At 41.9% G+C, this 25,710-nt stretch overlaps 1 protein-coding gene across 1 annotated transcript in view; it reads right to left on the bottom strand.

The window, feature by feature from the left end:
* CCDC195 (coiled-coil domain containing 195) overlaps window positions 1-25,710 on the bottom strand; it is a 37,972-nt gene that overhangs the window by 3,069 nt on the left and 9,193 nt on the right. The window contains exon 2 of the mRNA XM_077292952.1: window positions 20,924-21,161. Coding sequence (XP_077149067.1) covers window positions 20,924-21,161 — 238 coding nt within the window. The remainder of the gene's footprint in view (window positions 1-20,923; window positions 21,162-25,710) is intronic.

The following is a 25,710-nucleotide window of genomic DNA, read 5'->3' as shown; positions in this document are numbered from 1 at the left end:
GCTCCACTATTTCCTCTCTAACCTTAGTAACCCGGTACAATAAGTCCCCACTGATAATAAAATAGAGATATCTGGTGTCAGCCCCCAGCTCCTGCGCTATGCCATTTATAATGGTTACATTATTAAACACCTCTTTTAGGGTTAGGTCCGTATGTGGGATAGACCCCAAATTTTCTCCCGTCAACCCTATCTAATGTCAGCATCATGGGATACTACCTCCTAATCCTCCACAAAAGGGAAACCTGTCAGGCTCTGGGGTTGGTAAGACTGTTTTAGGGCCAAACCGTCTCTTACCTGAGCAATCGAAGTCTCTGCCCATCCTCCACAAGTCCCAAAACAACACAAAGTCCTGGCCTATAGTAATTGGGTGCAAGAAATACTGGATGACGCTGACCTCATGGGACTCAGTATCTCAGGCCATCTCAATTACCACTCTGGACACTGGATAGTCTTTAAAATCCCCGTGAATGCAGCAGATGCCCACTTTCTTCCCAAATTGGAGAGAAGTATGGCCCTCATGAGGGTCACAAAACTCCCTAAGTCTAGTAGTCCAGACATTTGCAGGCCAGATATGTGTAGAATGAAGACCAGCATCCCATTTTACAGTCCATTTGCCCAGTGGTCAGGGTACAATGGGCGGCTATATGACCTGGGCCGTGACATTTCCTGCAAATTACATCCTCCAATGAAACCTTTAGCATGACCTCAGCTGCCCTCTTGGACTTTGGATGCCACATCCCCTTTTGAGCATCCACCCCCTGAGGAGACCCCCAGTATGGAGTGGGCTTCCTCCCCAAGGACCCGTCGATCCCCTGGTACCTTTTGAACAGTCCAACCAGGTCATTGGCATTCCAGGAATCTCCCTGGGCAACCCAAGTCTTCATCTGCTTTGGAAGAAAGTGCATGAAATAGTCCATAACAACTCGCTCTACCATCTGCGCTGGGGTGGAGCACTCTGGCTGCAACCATTTTTGAATGATGTGCAGTAAATCAGATATTTAGGAGCAGGGGGATATGTCCTGTTGATATGCCCAGCAGTGGACCAATTGTGCCCTGACAGTCATTGGTACCCCCAAGCACCAAAATCACCTTTTTAAATTTTGCATATTTTTTTGCTTCTTGTAAGGCTAAATCATAGTAGGCCTTTTGTGGCTCCTCTACTAAGTATGGTGCCAGGACTTCCATCCACTGTTCTGGTGGGAGTTTCTCCCTATCGGCGACCCTTTCAAAAATGGTTAAAAATACCTCTACGTCGTCACCTGGGCTCATTTTCTGCAAAGTTCCTCTCACCGCCTTCAGGACAGAGAAATCAGCTGACCTCCGAGCTGCCATTGTGCCACGAACCAGCTCTGTGAGTAATTTAATCTGCTGCTGCTGCTGCTGTTGTCAGTGGTGGATTTGTTGCTGTTACTGGATCTGTTGCTTGTGCTGCTACTGGAGCTGTTGCATAAACAGCTTATTTGTCTCTTGTTGTGCTAGGTGTTGCTGTTGTTGGGTTTGCACCAGGTGTTTAATCAGGTCCTCCGTGATGTCTGTTGTTGCTCCCTGGTTTATAGCAAGAAATGCAGAACTTCTTTAGCAGTCATATATGTTCCCTGTGAATGCTGCCCGCACTTGCAACACCAAATGTAACAATGCTCACTTGGGAGCGATATGAGTTATCACAAAAGTTTGGTTGGTTTATTTCAGTCCTATAAACACATCACAGGACAATTTAAATACAGCCAATGTCCAGCATAAAGTGACACATATATCAAGTCCATACAATAGTGCTGGTTTGCCCACTTGGGTTAGAGTCCAGCTTCTTAGTCCTTAAGCAAAGCCACACAATCCAGGGGTCTAAACACCTCCATACACAGAACCATGTGTCAGATAAGCAGGTCCCATTTTACAATGTGAACCACATCGATGGGTGGAGATATGGTGAGCAGCCGTACTGCCATAACACTTCAGCTACTCACATTAAGACTTTGCCCTAGCATGGCTGATTAACCCCTCTTAGTACTATGTATAATAGAGCATTACTGCATGTTTCAAATCACAGAGAACAGCCACCTCTGTGATACATATCTCCCATCCGCTATGTGTCCGGCAGCAACCTTACAATATGTACACACACCACTGTGCAAACATTTTAGGAAGGTAAACAAACTGAACAAATAAAAGAGGACTCTAAATCAATTCTACTAGGTACATTTGTACTAAGTCAAGGATTTATGGAAGATTATAGTCCTGGGTATGAGTAATCAATTATACCAAACATGAGATAATGCTCATCAATATCATATATTGTTGAAACACAGTCATTAGCTGAAACAGAAACAGAGTCCGCTCCTCCAGTGTGATGTGCGATGGACAGCACACACGCTATCTTTATTTTGAAGTGGCTTCTCCCCTGATGACTGAGCCAAAAGAAACGCGTCGGGAGATTTACCGATAAGGGAGGATGTAGATATGGTTCGGATGTAATCCAAAGGAATGGGGTATTGAACAGGCAGAGAGCCTTTCCCATAAATGCTGGCATCTGGGATCATTTCATTCCATGCTGTGAAGGAAGGAGTCCATATCTCGGGTGAGATTGTTCCTTTATGTACCTTGGCATCAAATTTACTTGCTCCCTCTTGCTCTTGCTTAAACTTGAATTCATTGTATGCAGACTATAGGGCAATTAGTAAAGATGCCTAATGGTATTATGTTGTATGGTGGAATTTTTTTTTAAAAAAAGGTGTTTTCTACTCACCGTGCTACAAGATTTGCAGCGCTCTGCAAGAGTGTTTGACAGTGTATGTATATTGTGTGTGTTTAATTTGGTATTTATGGTGGTGTTTTCTGAGGCCTTAGGCCTTTTTCACGGATCTTATTAAAAGTTATTTTTTATAATTTTACTACAGCTCTACGTTGCTGCGTACACACACTGAACAAATTAAAGAGGAATCTAAATCAATTCTTCTAGGTACATTTGTACAAAGTCAAGGATTTATGGAAGATTATAGTCCTGTGTATGAGTTATCAATTATACCAAACATGAGATAATGCTCATCAATATCATATATTGTTGAAACACAGTCATTAGCTGAAACAGAAACAGATGTGCAGAAGGCATAAAGGGACTCTGTCAGCACAGAACGACGTATCAAACCACGCACTGGTGTTCAGCGCATCGTGGCAGTTTCAATCATTTAAAATACACTTTCCCACCTGCTTAGTTACCATAGATTTCCACCCTTCTCTTGCTCTGTGAAGCGAGAGCTGTCAATCAAATATGAGAGTGGGGGGTGAAGATAGACAGAAAACAAGCAGGTCAGAAGTTTTATTTAAATGATTGGCCTGCCATGATGCACCAAGCACCTTTCCTTTGTTTTAACAGTAATTTTGTGCTGACTGAGTCCTTTTAAAATTCGATGAAGAAAAGTCAAACTTTATTACAAGGGTGAGGGTGTGGAATACAGTTTTATGTCACATCTCATATACAATGGCAAGACTGAACTCAGCAACAAAACACAAGGTAGTTATATTGCATCAGCAAGGTGACTCCCCGGCAAAGATTTCAAAGCAGACTTGAAATTTCAAGTTGTGCAGTTTTAGCTCTTTCAAAGAAGCACCAATAATTGGGCATTGCTGAGGACTGTAGACAAAGTGGAAACTTACTGCAGCAGATGAGACACATCATGCTTACATCCCTACGAATTTGAAAGATGTCCAGCAAGGCCATCACCTCAGAACTGACAACAACCAGTGGGACCCAGCTACACCCATCCACTGTAGGAGTAAGTCTGCCCAGATCAATTCTGCATGGAAGAATTGAAGCCAAAAAGTCATAGAAAGAAAGAAATATAAACAAGGCCTGTTGACTCAACAATGCACAAAAACATGGGGTGCATGGGGTGCATAAAAATGGTAATAGGTGCTCTAGACTGATGAGTCAAAATGAGAAATATTTAGCTGTAATGCAAAACTGTTTGTTTACTGAAGGGCTGGAGAGTTGTCCAATAATGTATGTCTGAAGGCAACAGTGAAGCATGGTGGAGGTTCCATGCAAGTTTGGGGCTGCGTTTCAGCAAATAGAAATGGGGATTTGAACAAAACTAATGGTGTCCTTAATGCTGGGAAATACAGGAAAATACTTATCTATCATGCAATACCATCAGGGTGGCATCCAAATGGCGCCACATTTATTCTGCAACAGGATAACCACCCTAAACATACAGCCAATGTCATTAAGAACTATCTTAATCGGAAAGAGCAAAGAGTCCTAGAAGTGATTATAAGGTCTCCACAGAGCCTCGACTCTGCATCATTGATACTGTTTTGAATTACATGATGAGACAAAAGTATTTGCACACAAATGTCTACATCCACAGAACTTAATAAACTAGGCGCTCAACTTGTACTGATTTTTGAAGTTTTAATGTAGTCAACAAATTAAACATTTTGGCCACACGTGGCCTTCTTCAGCAATGGGTAGAAAAGGAAGAAGCTGAATACGTGGTGAATGTAGGTGAACAGGGTAAACAAGCCAGCAATATCTGGACTGAGGAGTAGGGATCCAACCGGTATAACCGGTATGTAAAGGAGACCAAGTGAGGTAACGTCCAGGCGTGTAAGGCAGTGACGGGGTATCCACTTGTCAGTTTCTTCTTTTTCTACCCGTTACTGAAGAAGGCCGCGTGTGGCAGAAATGATTAATTTATTGACTACATTAAAACTTCAAAAATCAGCACAAGTTGAGTGCCTATTTTGTTATATTCTGTTGGCATGGTGTGGGAACCTACTATGGCACCTTTTGCAGTAGTGCATATGGCATCTTTTCACATTTACATCCACAGAACATGTTTGGTACAACCTCCCTGCTGAGGTCCTTCAAAACTGTGTGCGAGTGTATCTAGAAGAGCCGATAATGTTTGAAGGCAAAATCTGGTTACACCAAATATTGATATGATTCATTCACTTTGAATTTTGATAATTGATTTAAAAAAAACCTAACATTTGTAGTTTTGAAAACATTCTTACTTTGCAGCATTTTTATACACATACCTAAAACTTTTGCACAGTACTGTATTTATAAAGAGATACTGTAATATATATTAGAGACATAAAATGGTAAATTAGCATTTTGACTCATAGATATTTCTGCCAGGATTCACTATGCCTAATATGAATAGCAATTTCAAAGCAAGATGATAAAATGCATTTCCCATTTCTCAGGTTAAACTATCTGTCATTTTAAATTGAGGCATCTGAGCTTCAGGTGACAGAGATTAAGAAATAGCAGATCCTCTTCTGCTCGACACCATTTCATATACAAATTCTCTATAAGCGTCAGAGTGGCCGAATATGTAAGAGTAGCATTACATTTCTCTTATTTTTAAATGCAAGGTATACATTTACATAATGTATAAATATTGAATGGGCATTTCTATTTCATTTCTTATTTGTAATTGAGGATCATTCATACTTGAATTAATTGCATAACATAGTGAAATTGCAGTAATATGTTCTGTATAAATAACCATAAGATGCAGAGACACTGTAAAGTAGCACACTGAGGCAGTATGGCCTACAACAAAAGTAAGTGTCAATGTAAAAACTATTCTACAATATGTTTGTTTTCTATTCCATTTTTACGAAACCTGATAGTAAAATTTTCTGCACGAAACATGCAGGCAATTGTCATCAGATTTTGTCAGTTACATTCATCTAAATAGGGGCTTAGTAAGCACATGAATTTTGCAAGTTCCATTCAGGCAACTGGGACACTTGCATACATTTCTGCAAAAGAAATCTGGATGAAAATGTATGCTTATCGATATAGATATATAGCCAGTGGTGTAACTACAGTCAAATGGGTCCCAGTGCAAAATTTGGATCTGGGCCCCACCTTCATTTTCAACAGAAGTATGGGCCCTTGTAGCATACCAAATCCTGTGAAGACATACAAATTCACCCTCTCATGTAACAATGTCCCCCCCATTCTATAATAATATCCCCGATCCTGGCCCCTTCCTGTAATAATGTCCTCTATAGTGGTATAATGTCTCCATCCTTGGCCCCTTCCTGGTATTACATCTCCCTTTCCTGATATATTGTCCTCTATTGTCCTCAGAGCGTAGGGGCTCTACACAGGGAGCTCCTTTCTTGTTATATCTTGGAAAGTCTCCCTCCCTACTCCTATTGTGCTGCATCTTCCTTGGTTCACTAAACATAATCCGATCATAGACTGGCAGGCCAGAGAGATTATTAAGTGGAGTTATTTTTGCAAAAATAATTGCCTAGGTGCTACTATCTCTAGTGTCTCCACTAAAATCATTCCATCTTTCCTGTCTGATTTTGAGGAAGTGTCCTCTGAAAATGAATGTCAAGAACGGCCTCCTCATCATGTGTATGGCTGTCCTGAGATTAAGAGCACCAAAGCAGATGCTGTCACAATTTTGCAAGAAGTGGTGGCCGTCTCCACTCATGGGGACGCCCCTCCTAGTCCGTGAGGGAAATTTGTACCTGTTCATCTGTGTCTTAAAATTTTGAAGGCATATCATGACTTGGCTCTTGCTGGTCACCCAGGTAGTAAGGCTACCTTGGAGCGCCTTTCATGACAACTTTGGTGGCCAAGGTTGCATAAGGATATAGATGACTTTGTGTGGCTTCAGTTTAACTTAAAGATCATGGGGACAAATACAAACGTATGGCTCAACCATGTAGCTCTTCGTCTCAAGCTTCCGCCGATTCTCAAGATCCATAATGTTTTTCACAGGTCTTTGCTCAAAAAATTTCAGCTGCTTCTGATCTGGCCATTAACTCTTCCTATAAAACCTGGCCAGACCCTCTCTGTCCTGCCAGTGGAAGCTCTGCTTCCTTGCTCTTAGGAGATGCTGTGCTGAATAGGAGTTTGTTGTTGCTATTGGAGATTCATCTTCGGGTGCTGTGTGCTAAAGCTAAGTAGTTGAAGGTTGGAGTTGTAGTGTTCTATAGTTTGCTGTAGTACATGTGTTTTTTGTCTCCTGGTCCCTTTTCCCATTAAGTTTATTACTCCCTGTCCCTATCCTCCCTATTGATGGTTGTTACTTTTGCATGATAGAGGTTTTCCATTATCTGTGTTTTACCTTTATATCTGATTTACCTTTCATTTCTGTCCCATGCCTCATGGGGTGGGGGAGTGGACATATTAGGGTTTTTACAGGAGCATAGTAAGGTCGGAGACTCAGGCCTTTCTACTTTTAAGAGTAGAGCGGGAGAGGGATGGTTAGGGTCCCAGCTCCAGGTACAGTTTATGGTCCCTCTTCCTTACTGAAGACCGTCACAGCGTAACACTCGGACATGCATCCAGCTGAAATATCTGCTGGCGTCTGTGGGTCGGGCCCCCCACCCTCACCGACTATAAGGGTATGTGCACACGTCAGGATTTCTTGCAGAAAATTTCTGAACAAAAACGGACATTTTCTGCAAGAAATCCGCATGAGGTTTTTTCGTGTTTTTCTTTGTTTTTTTGCACGTACTTTTTGCGCGTATTTTTTGTAGATTTTTCAGGAGGTTCTGGGATGCAATAATATAGTGATATATCTGCCAAAAATCTGCAAAATTAATGAACATGCTGCGTTTTCTCCACGATGCGTTTTTTTCGCCGAAAAAAAACGCAACATATGCACAAAAATTGCAGAATTCATTCTAAATGATGGGATGCATATGTATGTTTTTTTATGTGTTTTTATAGTGAAAAAATGCTAAAAAATGCGAAGAATTCACAATGTGTGCACACAGCCTAACTGTAGAAATCTTCCCAAATCACTGCTTTTTTATTGATTTCTCTATTCAATGTCTTCAGATGTTCTGCTAAATAAATCCCATCATGCTTGTTCTAAAAAAAATGAGAAAAAAAGGACCAAAATCTTATTCTTTAAATAATGAAATCTTTCTGTTTTGTAGGTGTCGCGTGTTGTAATTATTCAGGAAATATTAAATAAAGGGGTATTCCACTACTGGACTGCCCATTATTAATTGCCTCGGAATGCTGCATTAATTAAAAAATAATCTATACTTACCTATCAGACCCTCACACCTCTGCTCTCAACCCTCTGTCCCCTGCCAGTCTCTGGACATAAGAAATGTCAGGTAACTGCTGCAGCCTTCTTTATTCCATGTGAGAAAAAACAAACATTGTCCTTCTGCTCGTACCGCATAGTGCAGGCTGCTGCCAATCAGTGGCCATTGATTGGCTGCAGCAATCACCTGACATTGTTTCTTGTGGGGGAAACTGATAAAAACAAAGGATGCGTGCCAGTCTGATAGGTAAATATTGATTTTATTTACTTTTTGCAGTACCCTGCGGCAAGAAACAAGAGGTTGTCCAGTGGTGAGACAAGAAGCAAATCTACAAACAATTATATGGGCTGGAGCTTAAACTGGAATTACCACCGTATTTCATGATACAAACTGCATACAGTACAATATTAAATAGATCTCTTAGACATGATGAGGCTGATGTACTTACTTTGAAAATTTGTGTCAGAATGGCTGTATAAACATATTTTTTTTTTATATAAACATAATCTCTGCCCATCTGGACGTAATGACAACCTCAGGTGTGTGGGCCGAGGTGGAGTTTAAACTTTCAAAGAGGAATATGCAGCTATTCTGTATACCAGTACACCAGTTTCTTCAGGCCACAGGGATCTATATAAATATGCATGCTGTTTCCACTGTGAAATCTAGTGACAGATATGCTTTAAAGAATTGTTGAGGAGAGAAAGCTTTCATTAACTCCATTTAATGTTGCTCAATAAGATTGATAAAAACCTGTTTTTTATTTTCTTGACAGCTAAGCAATAAAGCACAGCTATTTACAGACAGTGGAAGGCTTTCATAAATCATACAAATTCTAAAGTATACACAGTACTGTGCAAAAGTTTTAGCCAGGTGTGGAAAAAATGCTGGAAAATAGGAATGCTTTCAAAAGTAGAAATGTTAATAGATTATTTTTAGCAATTAACGAAATGCAAACAGAATAAACAAAAGAGAAATCTAAATAATATAAATCTTAGTTGTGACCACCCTTTGTTTTCAAAACAACAACAATTCTTCTAGGTAGACCTGCAAACAGTTTATGAAGGAACTAAGCAGGAAGGTTGTTCCAAACATATTGGAGAACTAACAACAGATCTTCTGGGATGTGTAATATGACACAGGGCAGCAGCTGTGGGCGAGCCACTTGTCCTCCACACCCTGGCATGCCACATAAAAATGGGGGTCCTGCCTGGGTGTGTGGGCCACCTCCATGGATGAGCTACATCCTTGCAGGCCACATGATGCAAGTGACTTCGGCAGGCCAGGACCAGATGTTGTAAGGTTCAGTGACTGAGACCACCACTCAAAAATAAACTGGCTTTTACTGAGCATCAAGGTAGGGAGGGGTATGTACAGTGGATAGCGTTTCTCTGAACACACTGAATATCTTTATACACATTCTTTCCTAAACTCGATTGATTCTGCTTCAGCTATTTCCTCTTACTCTACCACAAACCAGCACAGTGCTTCGGGCACTTCCCTTGTCTCCAATAACGGCACTACAGTCCAGTCAAAACCAGTACAGGGCTTCGGGCACTTCCCTTGTCTCCAATAATGGCACTACAGTCCAGTCAAAACCAGTACAGGGCTTCGGGCACTTCCCTTGTCCCCAATCACGGCACTACAGTCCAGTAAGCGAGAGTTGGTTCTGCACCATTTCCCCCTCAGTGTAGCTATTTATGCCACTATGGTTCCGCATTATTTTCCCCTCAGTGTAGCTATTTATGCCACTATGGCCTTTACTTAGCTTCTCTGCTTGTCGATGCCTTCTCTGCTTGTCGATGCCTTGGAACTACTGCCTGTGGCAATCTCTTTATCTCTTGTTCCCTGCTCCAATTCGTCCTATTACTACTTCAGCTTGCGAACTCAGGAAAATCTTGCTATGCCTCCTGACGCAGTCTCCAGTAAATCGATCACTCTGACTATCACTTTGCGTCGTCTCTACTCTGGCTCTTGCTATATGTTACCTTGGTCTCCTCTCACTTCAGGGACACTCAATTCTTGCGGCTCTGTTCACTGGTCAGATCATAGGTCTGTTTCTACTATGCACTGGGCCCTATCTGCCTTCCTGACAGGAAACTCCCTCTATCCCTTCACTGTAGACCCTCCCACTCTGGGCTAGTCCCAATCATTAATGCTAACTCTCCCTATTAACCCCCTACTACTGGGCAAACTGCAACTCTATTACTAATAACATATGTCATTAAACACATTACATATTCAAATGCATTATAACAATACAAGTTTCTTCAAGGGAGCAACATTTCCATCTTGTTTAAGATGCAGTCTTCTGTCTCTACATGTTATGTCAGACACAGTCCATGATGTTGAGATCAGGGATTTTTGAAGGCCATGTCATCATTTCCTGGACTTTTTTTTTCTTTCTTCTTTACACTGAATATAATTATTAATGACATTGGAAGTATGTTTGGGATCATTGTTCTGCTGCAGACTGAATTTGGAGCCAATCGCATGTCTTCCTGATGGCACTGCATGATGGGTAAGTATCTGCTTATATTTTTCAGTATTGAGGACACCATTAATCTTGAACAAATTCACCAAATCAATTAGCCCCAAACTTGTAAAGACCTTCATTCAGGCTTAACTGTTTCCTGCAGACACTTATTATCGCACTGAGTTTTTCTGCAATTGCATGAAGAAACAAAAGAATTAGCGCAAGCCTACATTCACAGAAGATTTGTGGTTAGTTCTCCAAGATGTTTGGAACAACCATTCCGCAGAGCTTCTTCAAAAACCGCGTGCAAGAATTACGGTAATACTGTTTTGAAGACAAAGGGCGATCACACCAAATGTTGATAGGATTTCTCTTTTGCTCTTTCACTTTGCATTTCGTTAATTGATAAAAATAAGCTATTAACACTCCTATCATTGAAAGCATTCTTACTTTGCAGTGTTTTTTTCCACATCTGCCCAAAACCTTTGCACAATGCTGTATGGTCACTTTAGCAGCAATTACTGTGAATCACTAAATGACGATAATTATAATTAAAATGTGTACACGCTCCTCTAGCTTCAGGGAAAATCGTAGGCACCCAATGTGTGAAAATGAGTTTACTGGTTACACAGTCTCTTCCAGAAATTTCGGAGAGTTGGCCACCAAAAATGATTTGCTCTAAAATAATTTGACAAGCATGGAACCACTAATGAATATTTATTAGCAGTCAGTTTGAGTAAAAAACTGAGATGATATTCAGGATCAGTGTAAATAGGAAAAAATTCTCATGTAAAGCAGAAATAATTTATATAAAATAATACGTCTTAAATTTAAAACTGATAATGTGCAAATAATAAGTTGAAGACATTAGATAGAAAGTAGTTTACATTCATTGACATTGAAAAATTATATCACAAGAACAAAGCACCCATTTTTTATTTTTCAATTACATATGATCACATATCGGATTACATATTAGTCACATATTGCTCATTATTTTGGGGGGAGGGTGGGGAATTTTTGATTGAAGTGTGATAATGTTAAAGGGAACCTACTATATCCTCAAATGCTAAAATGCAGAAAAAGGGTGTACTTGCAGATAGCATTCCAATGCTGTCCACCTACTTGTAGAAAACGAACTTCACCCGGGAGCCGCTGGCTTTCAGTCATAGAGGTGTGCTAGAGAGGCTACAATCACTGCTCAGTACACAGTAAGTGGCGGGCATAAGCACGCCCCGGCACTTTGATTGACAGCTGACTTTGCAGTGCATCTGTGTAGAGCCAGCTGTCAAAGTGCAGGGGCGTGCTTACAGCTGCCATGAGCGGTGACTAGCCACTCCGTGCATGCCTGAATGACTGAAAGCCGGCGGCTCAGCGAAGGAATAAGTTTAATTTTCTCCCAGGAGTTGCGCTTTCAGTAAGGTATCTGGACAGCAATGGAACGCTATTAACCTGCAGAATAACCCTATACCTGCAGGTTAATAGCATTTGGGGACATGACAGGTTCTCTTTAAAGGTTCATCTAATTTTTCAAGGTGATTAGAAATTCATTGGCCACTTGATCCAAAACTAGCCCAGTTTTAAAATGATGGTGAGAAGCTTCCAAACATACATCATAGTTGTAAGTTTGTGGTATAATTACAATTTTATCATCTTTTTCAGAAATGTTATCAAATAATCAGACTTACAAGAAAGATTTTAGGACTCACTGTGTCACTATGCATATCCCCATCAACTGCTGTTCTGGCATAGATACAGGGGTGTAACTATACTGGGTGCAGGGGCTGCAGTTGTACTCAAGCCGTAGAGCCTAGAGGCGCCCAAAAGATTCCCTGGGCCCATATTAGAAGACCAGTACTCTTACAAATCTGTAATTGTGGGGGCCCTGATAGAAATCTTTCATTGGGGCCCACTAGTTTCAAGTTACTACTACTGATGAAATGACTGATTCTACATAAGGTATTTTTATCCCTTACTTATTGAAATTCCTCTGTAGGCAGCCTGTAAAGTGTCAGCGTGTAGAAGCTCTTAGAAAACCTATCCTTTATATGCGTGAGATTAAGAGTTCTCAGTACGGATTAACATAAATGCTTTGGATCCTTTGAGGGAACAGCAGTAAGAATAGAAACACAAATTACATATTCTGAGTCGGCGTGGTTTATCCCTCCCAACCAGAACAGCAGCTTGCTGTGGTAAAACATAGTGATAGAAGAGAACAGACAACAATGGTCTGATATCAGTAAAATGTCTACTTTTCTCATCCATTTATGTATCAAATCCTATACATTTAATGTTTTACTACATATAAAAGGAAATCCGTCACCAGATTTTTCCCACCCCATCTGATGAGACCAGTATAACATAGGGGCAGAGACCAGTGACGTAACTAGGGTCCAATGGGCCCCAGTGGAAAATTTAGACACCCCCACATATTAGTCAGATGTATGGGTGCTTCTAGTATTCTAAATTCTATAAGGACAGGGCCGGCGTTAGGGGCAGGCAGACTAGGCAGCTGCCTGGGGCCCCCGCTGCCCTAGGGGCCCCCAGCCAGGGGCAGACATACTGCTGATGGCACTGCTCCAGGGCCCAGAGGTGGAGGGGGGCCCCTGCAGGCAGGCCCGGTATCATGCAGGATCGGGCCCCTCTCACTCCCTCCTATAATCATGGAACACCGGGTGCTGGGAGAGAGCGGGGCGCGAAGTGCAGGAGATCAAAAAGGGGGCGTGTCATGCAGGGAGAGACGCTGGCCAATGAATGCTTTCCATACCTCACAGTGAGTGACCAGACTGAGGAGAGCGCTCACTGGCTGCCGTCTGTCCTGCTGCATGGAGCGTCCCAATGGTGAGTGCTCACCTACAGTCAGGGGCCCCAGGGCAGCACAGCACATAGGGACAGCAGTGGAGGAAGAGCAGGACTTACAGGGGGTCTTCTGCTCCCTCCACTGTTCTGTTCAGAGCAGGCTGCAGCGTCTCCTCACAGAGAAGAGATGGGGGAGGAGGCTCACTGCACGGGACAGCACCAGGGGGCTGATATCAGTCCTGTCTGCTCTGTGCCCCATCCCCCACAGTGGGGTCTGCAGCCCTCTCCAGCTGAAGTATGTGTCCTCATCCAGGGCTCATCTGACCACCTACACAAGATTAGTATGTGTATATGTATATGCTTGTATATGTATGTGTGCATCTGTGTGTGTATCTGTGTATGTATGTACGGTATATGTGTGTATGTATGGTATATTTGTATGGCTGTGTGTGTATGCATGCACAGTATGTGTGTATCTGTGTATGTGCAATAAATTTGTATGGATATATGGTATATATGTATGTTTATGTGCATGTACATACAGTATATGTGTATGTATATGTGTGTACGGTATGTGTATATACTGTATGTGTGTATGTACGGTACGTGTATGTGTATCTGTATGTTCGGTATATGTGTATGCATTTACGGTATATGTATGTATGTACGGTATGTGTATTTGGGTGTGTGTATTTTATATGTATGTACGGTATGTGTGTACTATATGTATATAACTGTATCTGTATGTACGGTATATGTGTGTATCTGTGTATGTACGGTATATGTGTGTATGGCATTTGTGTGAATGTACGGTATATGCATTTGTGTATGTACGGTATGTGTATGTATGATGGTATATGTATCTGTATCTGTGTATGTATGGTATATGTATGTGTTTGCATATACTGTATATGTATGTGTATCTGTACGTACGGTGTATGTATGTGTATTTGTGTGTATGTATGGTATATGTATGTACGGTATGTGTATACTATATGTGTATATAACTATGTGTGTATGCATGTAAGGTATATGTCTGTGTATGTATGTACGGTATGTGTATCTGTGTGTGTACGTATGGTGTATGTATGTGTATCTGTGTGTGTGTATGTATGGTATATGTATGTATATCTATGTGTGTGAATGTACGGTATATGCATGTGTGTATGTACGGTATGTGTATGTATGACGGTATATGTATGTGTATCTGTGTATACGTACGGTGTATGTATGTGTATTTGTGTGTATGTATGGTATATGTATGTACGGTATGTGTATACTATATGTGTATATAACTGTATGTGTGTATGTGCAATAAATTTGTATGTATATATGGTATATGTATGTTTATGTGCATGTACATACAGTATGTATATGTGTGCGGTATGTTTATACTATATGTGTATATACTGTGTGTATGTACGGTACATGTATGTGTATCTGTATGTACGGTATATGTGTGCATCTGTGTATGCACGGTGTATCTCTGTACGGTATGTGTATGTATGTACGGTATACTGTATTTATGTGTATGTGTGTATGTATGGTATATGTATGTACGGTATGTGTATACTATATGTGTATATAACTGTATGTGTGTATGTACTGTACGTGTATGTGTATCTGTGTATGTACGGTGTATGTATGTACAGTATATGCCGGAACAAAAATCATTGTTCTCATCAGCACATCGCCCAGTTAAAACTGCAGATATGCTGCTAAGATGATACTGTATGGGGACAGATTGATTTACTAGTGATCATTCTGTCCCCATTATTGTTCCTCAGCCAGTGTAAAGAGGCTGGGAAACAAGTGGCGAATGACTTCAATATTGTTGATCACACTCGTTTAGTGGTCTGAAATCAGCGCATGTAGCTACAACCAAAATGTTTCTGTTTGTTGGTGCAATTTGTTAGCATTTGGGGCCCCATTTTAAACTTTTGCCTAGGGCCTCACTTTGCCTAAAACCGGCCCTGTATAAGGACATACATGTCCTCCCCCATTATGTAGTAATATCCCCCATCCTCTACTAATGTCCCAAATCCTGGGCCCATCCTGGTATATATGTCCCCCGTCCTGGTATATATGTTCCCCATCCTGGTATATACAGTATGTCCCCAATCCTGGGGCACCTTCCTTGTTATAAATGTTGCCATTCTGGTGCATATGTTCCCCATCCTGGTATATATGTCCCCAATCCTGGGCCCAACCTGGTATATATGTTCCCCATCTTGGTATATATGTCCCCCATCCTGGTATATACTGTATGTCCCCAATTCTGGGCCCCTGCCTTATATATACATTATGTTTCCCATCTTGGTATATATGTCCCCAATCCTGGTATATACTGTATGTCCCCAATTCTGGGCCCCTGCCTTATATATACATTATGTTTCCCATCTTGGTATATATGTCCCCAATCCTGGTCCCAGCCTTGCATATATCTTCCCCATCCTGGTAAACATGCTCCCCATCCTGGTATATAATGTGTTCCTAATCCTGGGCTCATCCTTGTATATATCTTCCCCATCCTGGTATATACTGTATGTCCCCCAATCCTGGGCTCATCCTGGTATATATGTGCCCAATCCTGATATCTATATCCCCCATCATGGGCCCCTTCCTGGTCTATATGTTCTCTATCTAGCCTGGTATATATGTCACCAATTCTGGTATATATAAGTATGCCCCCCGGCCTGAGCCAATCCTGGTATATATGTATTCCGTCCTGGCATATACTGTATGTCCCCCATCCTGGGCCAATCCTTGTATATATGTCTCCTATCCTTGGTCCATCCTGGTATATATGTCAAATATCCTAATATATATTTCTCTGATCCTAGGCCCATCCTGGCATCAAAAAATTAAAACATTGTACTCATCTTCCTCCACTTCCACATTGTGCGGCGTTCTCTTCTGCAGCCAACAACAGCTAACCTCTGCATGCAAGCAAAAGGCAGTGCATGACATCACCGCCAGTGACTTGTGCTCCGATTTCAGCTGCGGACCTCTGATTGGCCGACAGTGTGTATTTCAGTGCAGGGATCCTGCGGGTCTTTGCACTGCAATGTATTTCAGTGGAATATGCATCCTCGTACGCACATCCAGCTGAAATATGCACTGGCATTGGTGGGCCCCAATCTCCCACACAGGCCCAGTCGAGGTCACACTCTCTGCATTTGCGATCGTTATACCCCTGGCAGAGACACTGATTCCAGTGATGTGTCACTGGTCTGTATGCTGTTATTTCATAACATTACCATTTTCTCTGCTGCAGATCTAGCAGTTCTCTGAATGCTAAGCTCTGCTTAACCCCGCCAACATCACTGATTGGAAGCTTTCTGCTCTGAAAGCTGCCAATCAGTGGTGGGGATGGGACTATGCAGAGCTAATAAATATGGAGGACTGCATGACAGCAGGTTTATTTACCCTATAGTAATAATCTCCTGCTTATTAAACAGTAATTGTATCAAAACCACAGCAAGCAGCCCAGTAAGTAACACATTACTGGAATCAGGGTCTCTGTCTCTACATTATGCTGCGCTTAGATAAAGTGGCAAAAACCTGCTGACAGATTCCCTTTAAAATGGAGTAATTGCAGTCTGCAGTCCATATGGAACCAATGTTTCTTCTAGGCTGTGGCCTTAGGAAATGATAGAGATTCTATACTTTACAGGAGGACGATCTGTTCTTAGACTCATTGATCTTATGTTGTTTCCTATCAAGCCACAGTGTAAAGGGAAATTGTTTCATGAACCTTTTCAGGTCAAGACTTTTATGCTGCAGACTGTGACTTGTCTATTTTAAGACTGTAAAATAATTTCAGGCTTCAATCACTCTGGTTTCATTGAAAAATTAAAGGATTTGTCGCAAGTTCTTATATGGTTAAAATGGCAAAGTGCTTGTAAAAAGCAGCAACTTTGCAATTTAATTCTTATTAAAGATACCTAGGTGGTAACTGGAAGCTGGAGGCCAGAAAAGGTAGCACTTCTTAACTAAAGAAGTCATGCTACGTGTGTGCATATTATACTATTGGGTTCTTTTTTCATTTTTGGATAACATTTATGCAGTGATTCAGTAAATTATAGAGGGTTCACAAACTTTATTAAACCATTGTAAAAATCTGTGCCAAATATAGATTTCGGATTGGAGCTTCAGTATTGCCAATACAGAAATAAATAGAACATTAGACTGGCAAGCTGCGTTCCCAAATGGCGCGATATGTCATTTATAATGCTCATTTACATGTCCTGGCATCATCTACACCAGAGAGCCGCAGAGTGGTTCAGTTTCTAGCGATAACAATAGTCCGGGGCAGATTTTAGAGCAGAATGCAGGCTTTTTAAAGGAAAACAATTCCATTTGTTTTTTGTTTTTTTTTTCGTTTGTCAAAGGAAAACAGCAATTACTACGTGATCAATCGTCATCTGTCACCCCATATGCACACAACGCTCGAACTTCACAAATGAATAGACTTAATTACCCGAGTGATAATGTATGTTGAACTGAATCAGTAAAGTAAAATACCTCCTAAAGCGGTCAATGTAGCCTGAAAAAAGCAATTACGTAGGAATGTTTGCATGTTAATGACAGACAAAGAAATCAGATAGTATGAGGGCATCTATTCTCTGATTCAGAAAGAATGCCTGAGAAGTAAAAGCTCGGCTCATCGCATGCTGTTATACAGGTTTTCTTGGCAATGAGGTGCCATATGGGGGCACACGGAATAACCCATAGGTACATAATACAGACCCATAACCACTCCGTGTCATGCACTTGCCATTACTGTGTGAATGAACACAAAACCGAACCTCCAAGGACACATTCACGCTCCTGAAAAGTATGAAGACAATAATGTACCAGGCAGTCGATATTTCTGGAACTCCTGGAGGCCTCTATAGCTGCCATTTTGTTACTCCTGTAAAGCCTAACGTAAAAAAATACCCAAGTATAAAATAAATCTTTACTAGTAGTGATGAGCGACCAGTAAACTGCTCGGGTGCCCACTACTCGAGTTGAGCTCTTTGGAATGCCCTGAAGCTCGATTCAAGTACGTCACATAATGTAAGTCAATGGAGCTGTCAAGTATTTCTCCAGCAGACTTCTACAGGAGAGAGAGAAAGCCGCGGCTCAGGGACCCGAGCACCATGCTATACTCGGCACCGCTCGGTACTCAATCAAGCACCCAAATGCTCAATCGTGTATCGAGCACGCCCGCCCTTCACCATTTATTAGTAATGATTAAAAGAAAATCCAAAAATCAACCCAAACCAAAAAAATAAGTGGCCCAAAAGGTCCCAACAGACTATCAGTATTCAGTATAGTGTAACAGGGATAGGAGGACAAAGGGAAGGACAATGCTTTCTCTACAAAGTCAACCTTGCAGGTAATCATTCCTAACCACAGAGGTTGGCGCTACATAGAAGCATACAAGACATGGCGCTCCTGCTTACCGTCATCTTACCCTGGAAGGCCCTAGGGAGGTAATAAACCCCTTATATAAATAAAGTATTATAAGGAGGACAAAGGCAATATCCAAAGTACAACATAAAGCAAAGGTATTCATCCAGGAAATAGCACATACTGTATAAGGCACAAGAAACCACTTGTCAATGTATTCTAGCGATATGTACAGGTAAAGTGCTAATGCAACAGCCCCATTATAAGTGGTAATAGTGCTGGTGTGCAGCCCCATTGCAGTGCAGGACAAGAAATACATGGCCCCTGCAAATTAGGGAGCAGAAAGGGGGGAACATAAATACAAATAACTCCACTAGTTTCAAAAAGCTGCCACAGCCACCATAAGGGACGATACAGGGATAAGATACAGACAAAATAATGCTACATAGCTATTATTATTACTATACATTTTTATAGCGCCATTTATTCCATGGCACTTTACGTGTGAAAGGTGCAGATATAGACAGTTTACCTACCAGTTTACCGCGACCTCACAGGCTGAGATTCATAGGATACCATAATACTATATACTGCAGTACTGATGAATATGAAACATTTTGAGATATGCCATTCTCTCTTCTTAGGATAAGATTCAACACACACTATTGTGGCGCCCCATCTTCAAAACCCCTCCCCCCATTTACCTCCACCGGCTCTTTTTACTTTTCTTCCCCCTTTTTTTCGCTCTTCCTTCTTTCTCTCTTTTCTTTTTGTTCTCCGCTTTGTTGTCCCCCCATTCTTTTCTTATATCTAAAGTTTAGACATGTAATGACCTTTTTGTATATTATTATTAGGTGATAAATGTACTTGGACATTATCTATATTCTTGTTTTATTATGTACATGTAAGGATATAGACATATGCGGTTAATTAAAAGAGGGTGCCGCGCTAGAAAACAACACTATAGCTAAAAAGTTGAAGACTCCCACTCCCCTACCTTACAGATGGAAGTCGGCGTGTCTCCTTGATACGGAGGTCGGCTGCTGAAAAGACGTCCTATTTGCTGTTAGCAGGACTATGGTATTGATACTGCACTGATCTGCAGGGAGCGTCCTCCCGTAGTGCAGGAATCCTCACACCGCTCGCCGCTGGGGTGCACGGCAGGTGCCTCGGCCGATGGCGCCGCCGAACAGTAGTGTAGCGAGTGAGGGGCGTGGCTTAGCGGTGACATCACCTGTCCGTGAGACGGACACAAGCAGGGGCCAATCCCGACGCGTTTCGAGGGTAACGTCCCTCTTTCTCAAGGTATTGCTGCCCTGCCACTGCTAATGGTTATATAGCCACCCTTGAAGATACCGTACACATTGTACACATTGTGTACCTCCCATCAGCTGGGACCGCCTCCCTATACAAACAATTAAAGTCTGTATATATGTCAAAGAATCCTTCAACAGGAATGTTACACCCTGCTGCAGATGAAAACGTTGTTAGTGACAACCTGACCAATCCCTGACTGGTGACAGGTTGTACCCCCCAACCTTATGTGTACAATGTGTACGGTATCTTCAAGGGTGGCTATATAACCATTAGCAGTGGCAGGGCAGCAATACCTGGCGTCAACAATAAACTTGCAATTTCATCTACTATAACTCATGTCATAATTCCAGGGAGCGAAGAAACACTTGCAATCCCGTGACCTACATTGATATTCTATGGAAGCTGCTGCATCCTGTCTTTAGGCTCTTTACGTGTGCCCCACACAACCTTACAAGGTGAGAGGGTTTTACCTTTATTCATCTCATTTTTAGCCTGGGTTAGACCCTAATGCGCTCTTGCATCTCTTTACAGTAATGAATTGTATGCATCTTCCTACAGCGCATCAGGGCCTATTAGTCAGAACCTTAACGCAGAATGTTGTCTTCCTCAGTTCTGAATTTTCATTAAATGATTGTCCTATTTTTTTCTCAAGGACTTTTCTATATCTGATCTGATAGGTTCATGAACAAAAATGTTGCACTTTTTCCATCAATGGAAAATCTGCAATATGTGACTTTAGGACTCGAAACTGGAAACCACTGCAGTAAAATATACGTGTTGTTATTACCATTAGGAGGCATCCACAGACCACAGGAATCCCTCAGTCCACTTCTTATTGTTGGTGTATGTAGTGTGTTAGATATAAGCACTTGGACAGCACACAACATGAGCAAGTACCTGCACTTGTGCAAATGTTGTGGGAACGATCTCGTCTTGGGGATATTAGTAACCAGCATTTCAGCAGCAGTTTCCTCATCTTTGGCGAACTGAAGATCTGTGTCAGACTGTTGGTTCAGCCTTGGTCCCGATAGTGTTTCACTACTTGAATGTCTTTTCATGTGTGCACTGTGTTTACAGTATTCAGAACTTGAAAGAAGAGAAGACATAGAATACCGGCGGACCGTCATTGCCGTGCCTGAAGGAAAAACAGAATTAATTGGGGTATTCATTTTTATTACCAGCTGTCATACGTCTGTTCTGTATTCATTTTTATCACATAGTATAAAACCTGTTGTCATAGCTAATATGCATCCTAAACGTAAATGAAAATTATATTACACATCTACAGCGCCTTGAAAAAATATTCATACCCCCTGAATGTGCAGCGCCCCAGAGTCCTGGTCGTTGCAGTAATGTCGCTCTTCCATCTGGGGGAGTGATATTACGTCTGATGGTACTAAAGGAGTTCACCTGACCAGGTATCACAAGACACACACTACACTTCACACTCCAGTCCACCAGGGGGAGCCTTGCTTCTATCTATTAGGGCACTCCTCACACACGGGTAAAACTGGTGGGTTGGATAGGAAGTCAGTCAGAAGCTACCTGGGTTCGACCCAGAGAGGACCTGTCAGGCAGACAGGGGGAGAAGGAGGAACATCTGAGCTGCAGACAGAGGGTCCCTGTCAGGGGTGGGATCCTGACAGAGGCCAAGCACGAGATAGATAGTTACGGAGCTGCGCCTGCACCAATTGCAGCAGCATCCTAAGAAAGGACACGAAGAGAATTGTATTGTGGAGAGTGAGAAACGAAGTCACAGCACAAGGAGATAATACCGGGAGGAGTTCTGCCCCAAGATCGGCAGCCTCCTTCCGAGGCGCGTAGCCGGTGGCCGGAACACCGAGGGAGTAATTGACTCTACGTATTACTTCAGAGACCGGCAGGACAGTCAATTCCAAGTTGTTTGCCTGACCTTAATACCTAAGAAGACACGGAGGCATATTGTGGGAGAGGGGCGTCACTAGGGTCCCTATAAATAAGCTCCAGGCCTACCCCGTCATACGGGTTGTCCTATCCATACCATCTGGGGGACAGAGAGAGAGAGAAGATTAGAAACATCCATGAAAGTTGTGAGGACTATACCATGGTGCTCAGCAGGGAGGTACTACAACACACAGGCGCTAGTAGGAAGGCTACTGATTTCCACCTGGATAAGGGAACTCTGGATGTGCTTCGGACCGGCCGGACTCTGCCTGCCCTGTGATCTGTACCCTGGACTGTGGACCTTGAAGTCTTCAGTAAAAGGTAAAGGGACTTCAACCTGTGTCCTCGTTATTCATTGCGCCTTACAACGTCCACCATCACCACCTACACATCTGGGAAGCCCTGGGGACATACTTCACCTGTGGGAAGGTATACCATATAGCTGCCATTCCATCACCCCAGCGGACCCCTAGCAGCGTCGGTTACCCTGACCGAATACCACAGGTGGCGTCACGAACACCAGACAAACTTCACCTTTAATTGGACACCCCTCAGAAGGGCCACGGACCGGGTCGGGCCACCGTGACATCCCCAGAACTGAGAGAGATAGACCCGGTACCGAGTACCCCAATGCCCTTAACGTGGGGCGCTCCAAATGCTTCCTCATTTTTTCACATTACACTCAAACTTAAAGGGACCCTGTCACGACAAGATGACTGTTCTAACTAGATGCTTCATAGAGTGGCCAATCATTTATGTACACTTCTTATCTGTTTGCTTTCCCTCAATCTCCACCTTTCTGTTCTTTGATTGACAGTTGTGGCTTCGTAGAGCCAGAAAAGGGTGGAGATATATAAAAACCCAGGAGGTGCATATAAATGATTGCCCCCTCCCAAGATGCACCGAGCTCCTGTACTTGGTTTGAACAGTCATTCCGTGTTGATAGAGTCCATTTAAATATTTTTATTGGGATATTATGTGATATACCAACACAAAGTAGCAAGTATTTGTGAAGTGTAAAGGAAATTACACATCATTTTCAATTTTTTTAAAATATAAATCTGAACATTGTGACTTGCATTTTTATTCATCCCCTTTCCCTTACCCCCCGAGTTAATACTTTGTAGGATAATCTTTCGCTGCAACTACTGCTGCAAGTGTTTTGGGATATGTCAGTACCAGTTTTACACATCTAGAGGATGACATTTTTGCACACTAAGTCTAGCTCAGTTTTGATTGGATGGAGAGCATTTGCGAACAGCAATTTTCAAGTCCTGCCACAGACTCTCAATGAGATTTAGGTCTGGACTGTGACTGGACCATTCACACACATGAATATGCTGTTACAAAGTCACTGACAAAGTGCTGGAGGGAAGATACGTTTCGCTGAGTCTGTTGGCTTCAGTCATTTGAAACAAATATGTTTTGCTCCAGCACACTAAGTGTTGAGAGGGGTTAATCACCATCTTGTTTAAGGGCTGGGTTTTTGTGGACAAACATAGAGCGGGTGGAGGGTGGTCTGGGGCTTAAATAGTCAGCCTCCAGAGGCATTCAGTGTTCAGTGCGTTTGGGAGAGAGTAACTCCAGGAAAGTGATTGTGTTGGTGCTAAACTGAATCATGCATTTTTGCTAACCCTGAGCCGGCGGATAACCACAGATGTATGGACTGTGAGATAACATTTTGTTTGTTTTCCTGTTTTGCCGAAATGGTCATGTTTATTGTACTTCACCATTTTTTATGCCACATGTACCTAATAAACCAGTGAAGGACTTAAAGAGACAATGTTTCCATTTCTACCTCTGTGTACCACTGAGTGAGCTGATCTACCACAATGCTATTGACCTAAAGCATTCCACTGTAGCTCTGGAAGTTGGTTTATAGTTGTTGTCCTGATGGAAGGTAAACCTACACCCCAGTTTCAAGTCTTTTGCAGCCTCTAACAGGTTTTCCTTCAGGATTGCCCTGTATTTAGCTTCATCCATCTTCCGATCAACTCTGACCATCTTCCCTGTCCCTGATGAAGAAAAGTATCCACACAGGATGACGTTACCACCACTATGTTTAACAGTGGGGATGGTGTTTTCAGGGTGATGTTTAATGTTCGTTTCCACCACACAAAGCATTTTATTTTTAACCCAAAAAGTTCTACTTTGGTCACATCTGACCAGTAGACCTTCTTTCACAGTCTGTATCTCATACATGGCTTTTTTCAAACTGCAAATTGGACTTCTTATGGTTTGCATTCTAAAATTGTTTTATCCTTGCCACTCTTCCATAAAGGCCAGATTCATGGAACATATGACTAATAGTTGTCCTGTGATCATATTTTCCCACCTAAGCTGTGGATCTCTGCAGCTCCTCCAGAGTGACCATCGGCCTCTTGGCTGCTTTTCTAGTTAGTGCTCTCCTTGCTTGGGATGTAAGTTTAGGTGCATGTCTTGGTAGATTTGCAGTTGTGACATACTACATACTACTTTTTGGATGATGGCTTGAACAGTGCTCTGTGAGATGTTCATAGCTTGGGCTATTTTTTATAACCTAACCTTAATCGCTAATGTTTTCAAATAAACTTCTCAGGCCGTCACAGAAGAGCTATAGATAATTTACACACAGGTGGACTCAATTTATTAATTATGTGACTTGTGGAGGCAATTGGTCACTCAGGATTGTATTTAGGGGTATCAGACTACAGGGAGCTGAATACAAATGCTCATCACAATTTTTCTAATTTATATTTTTAATATAATTAGAAAACCATGCATCATTTCCTTTACACTTCACAAATGCTACCTTGTGTTAGAATATCACATAAAATGCCAATAAATACATTTAAAGGGAATGAGTCACCACATTTGATCTATCTAACCTATTAATATGGACAAAGAGGATATACACTGACGACCTAAAGGATAACAATATTTTGAACTTTTGAATTTCAGGCTCACCATCCACTACTGCTTTAAACGTGAGACTGCCATAATTTTATAGGCAATCATCTTGGCTATCTCATACACAAATTTAACTTGCAACTATTTAGCATATGATTAGTTATGCAGATTCCTGTCATGTCACTAGTTTTGCTCCTAAAAATCTCAACTTAAATTTTTATTATTTTGTTAGTGTTTTGCAAATTTACCTTAGGCTTTCAACACTGCCTGAATCCTTCTGGGCATTCTCTTGGTCACATTCAAACATGTCCTGACTAGTGATGAGCGAGTGTGCTTGTTAGGCCTCTTTCACACTTCCGTTTTTTACAATCAGTCACAATCCGTCAAAATGTTGAAAAGACGAATCCTGTGCAGATTGTAAAAAACGGATGCACTGGATCCGTTTTTTTGACGGATCCGTTGCGTTTTCCAAGCGACCTGTAGCATCGCTTGGAAAACTGATTGACAGGTTGGTCACACTTGTCAAACATAGTGTTTGACAAGTGTGACCAACTTTTTACTATTGATCAATATGTATATATATATCTGCGCTGTAGGTTACAGGGGAGACCTATTAGTAAGAGAATATTTTGCATATATCATCCATCATAAAATATATCATCAGTTGCCCAGTGTGAAGTTTGTTAGTGCATTACCCCTACGTTATGTATAATAGATGTTGATATTTACCGGGTAATTGCAGTCAAAATCTCCTGGATATAACCACAGTTTGCCACGTGTAACGCAGTCAGGATCTCCTGGATAGGTGCACAGCGATGATGCTTCCAACGTCCTATCCTTCTAATAAATGTGCGAGGGAAGGGTGAAAAAAA

This window comes from Ranitomeya variabilis, chromosome 2, assembly GCF_051348905.1.
Source record: "Ranitomeya variabilis isolate aRanVar5 chromosome 2, aRanVar5.hap1, whole genome shotgun sequence".
In the NCBI taxonomy this organism is placed as follows: Eukaryota; Metazoa; Chordata; class Amphibia; order Anura; family Dendrobatidae; genus Ranitomeya; species Ranitomeya variabilis.
The sequence above is the reverse complement of the archived record's forward strand: the minus strand, read 5'-3'. Positions and strand labels throughout refer to the sequence as shown.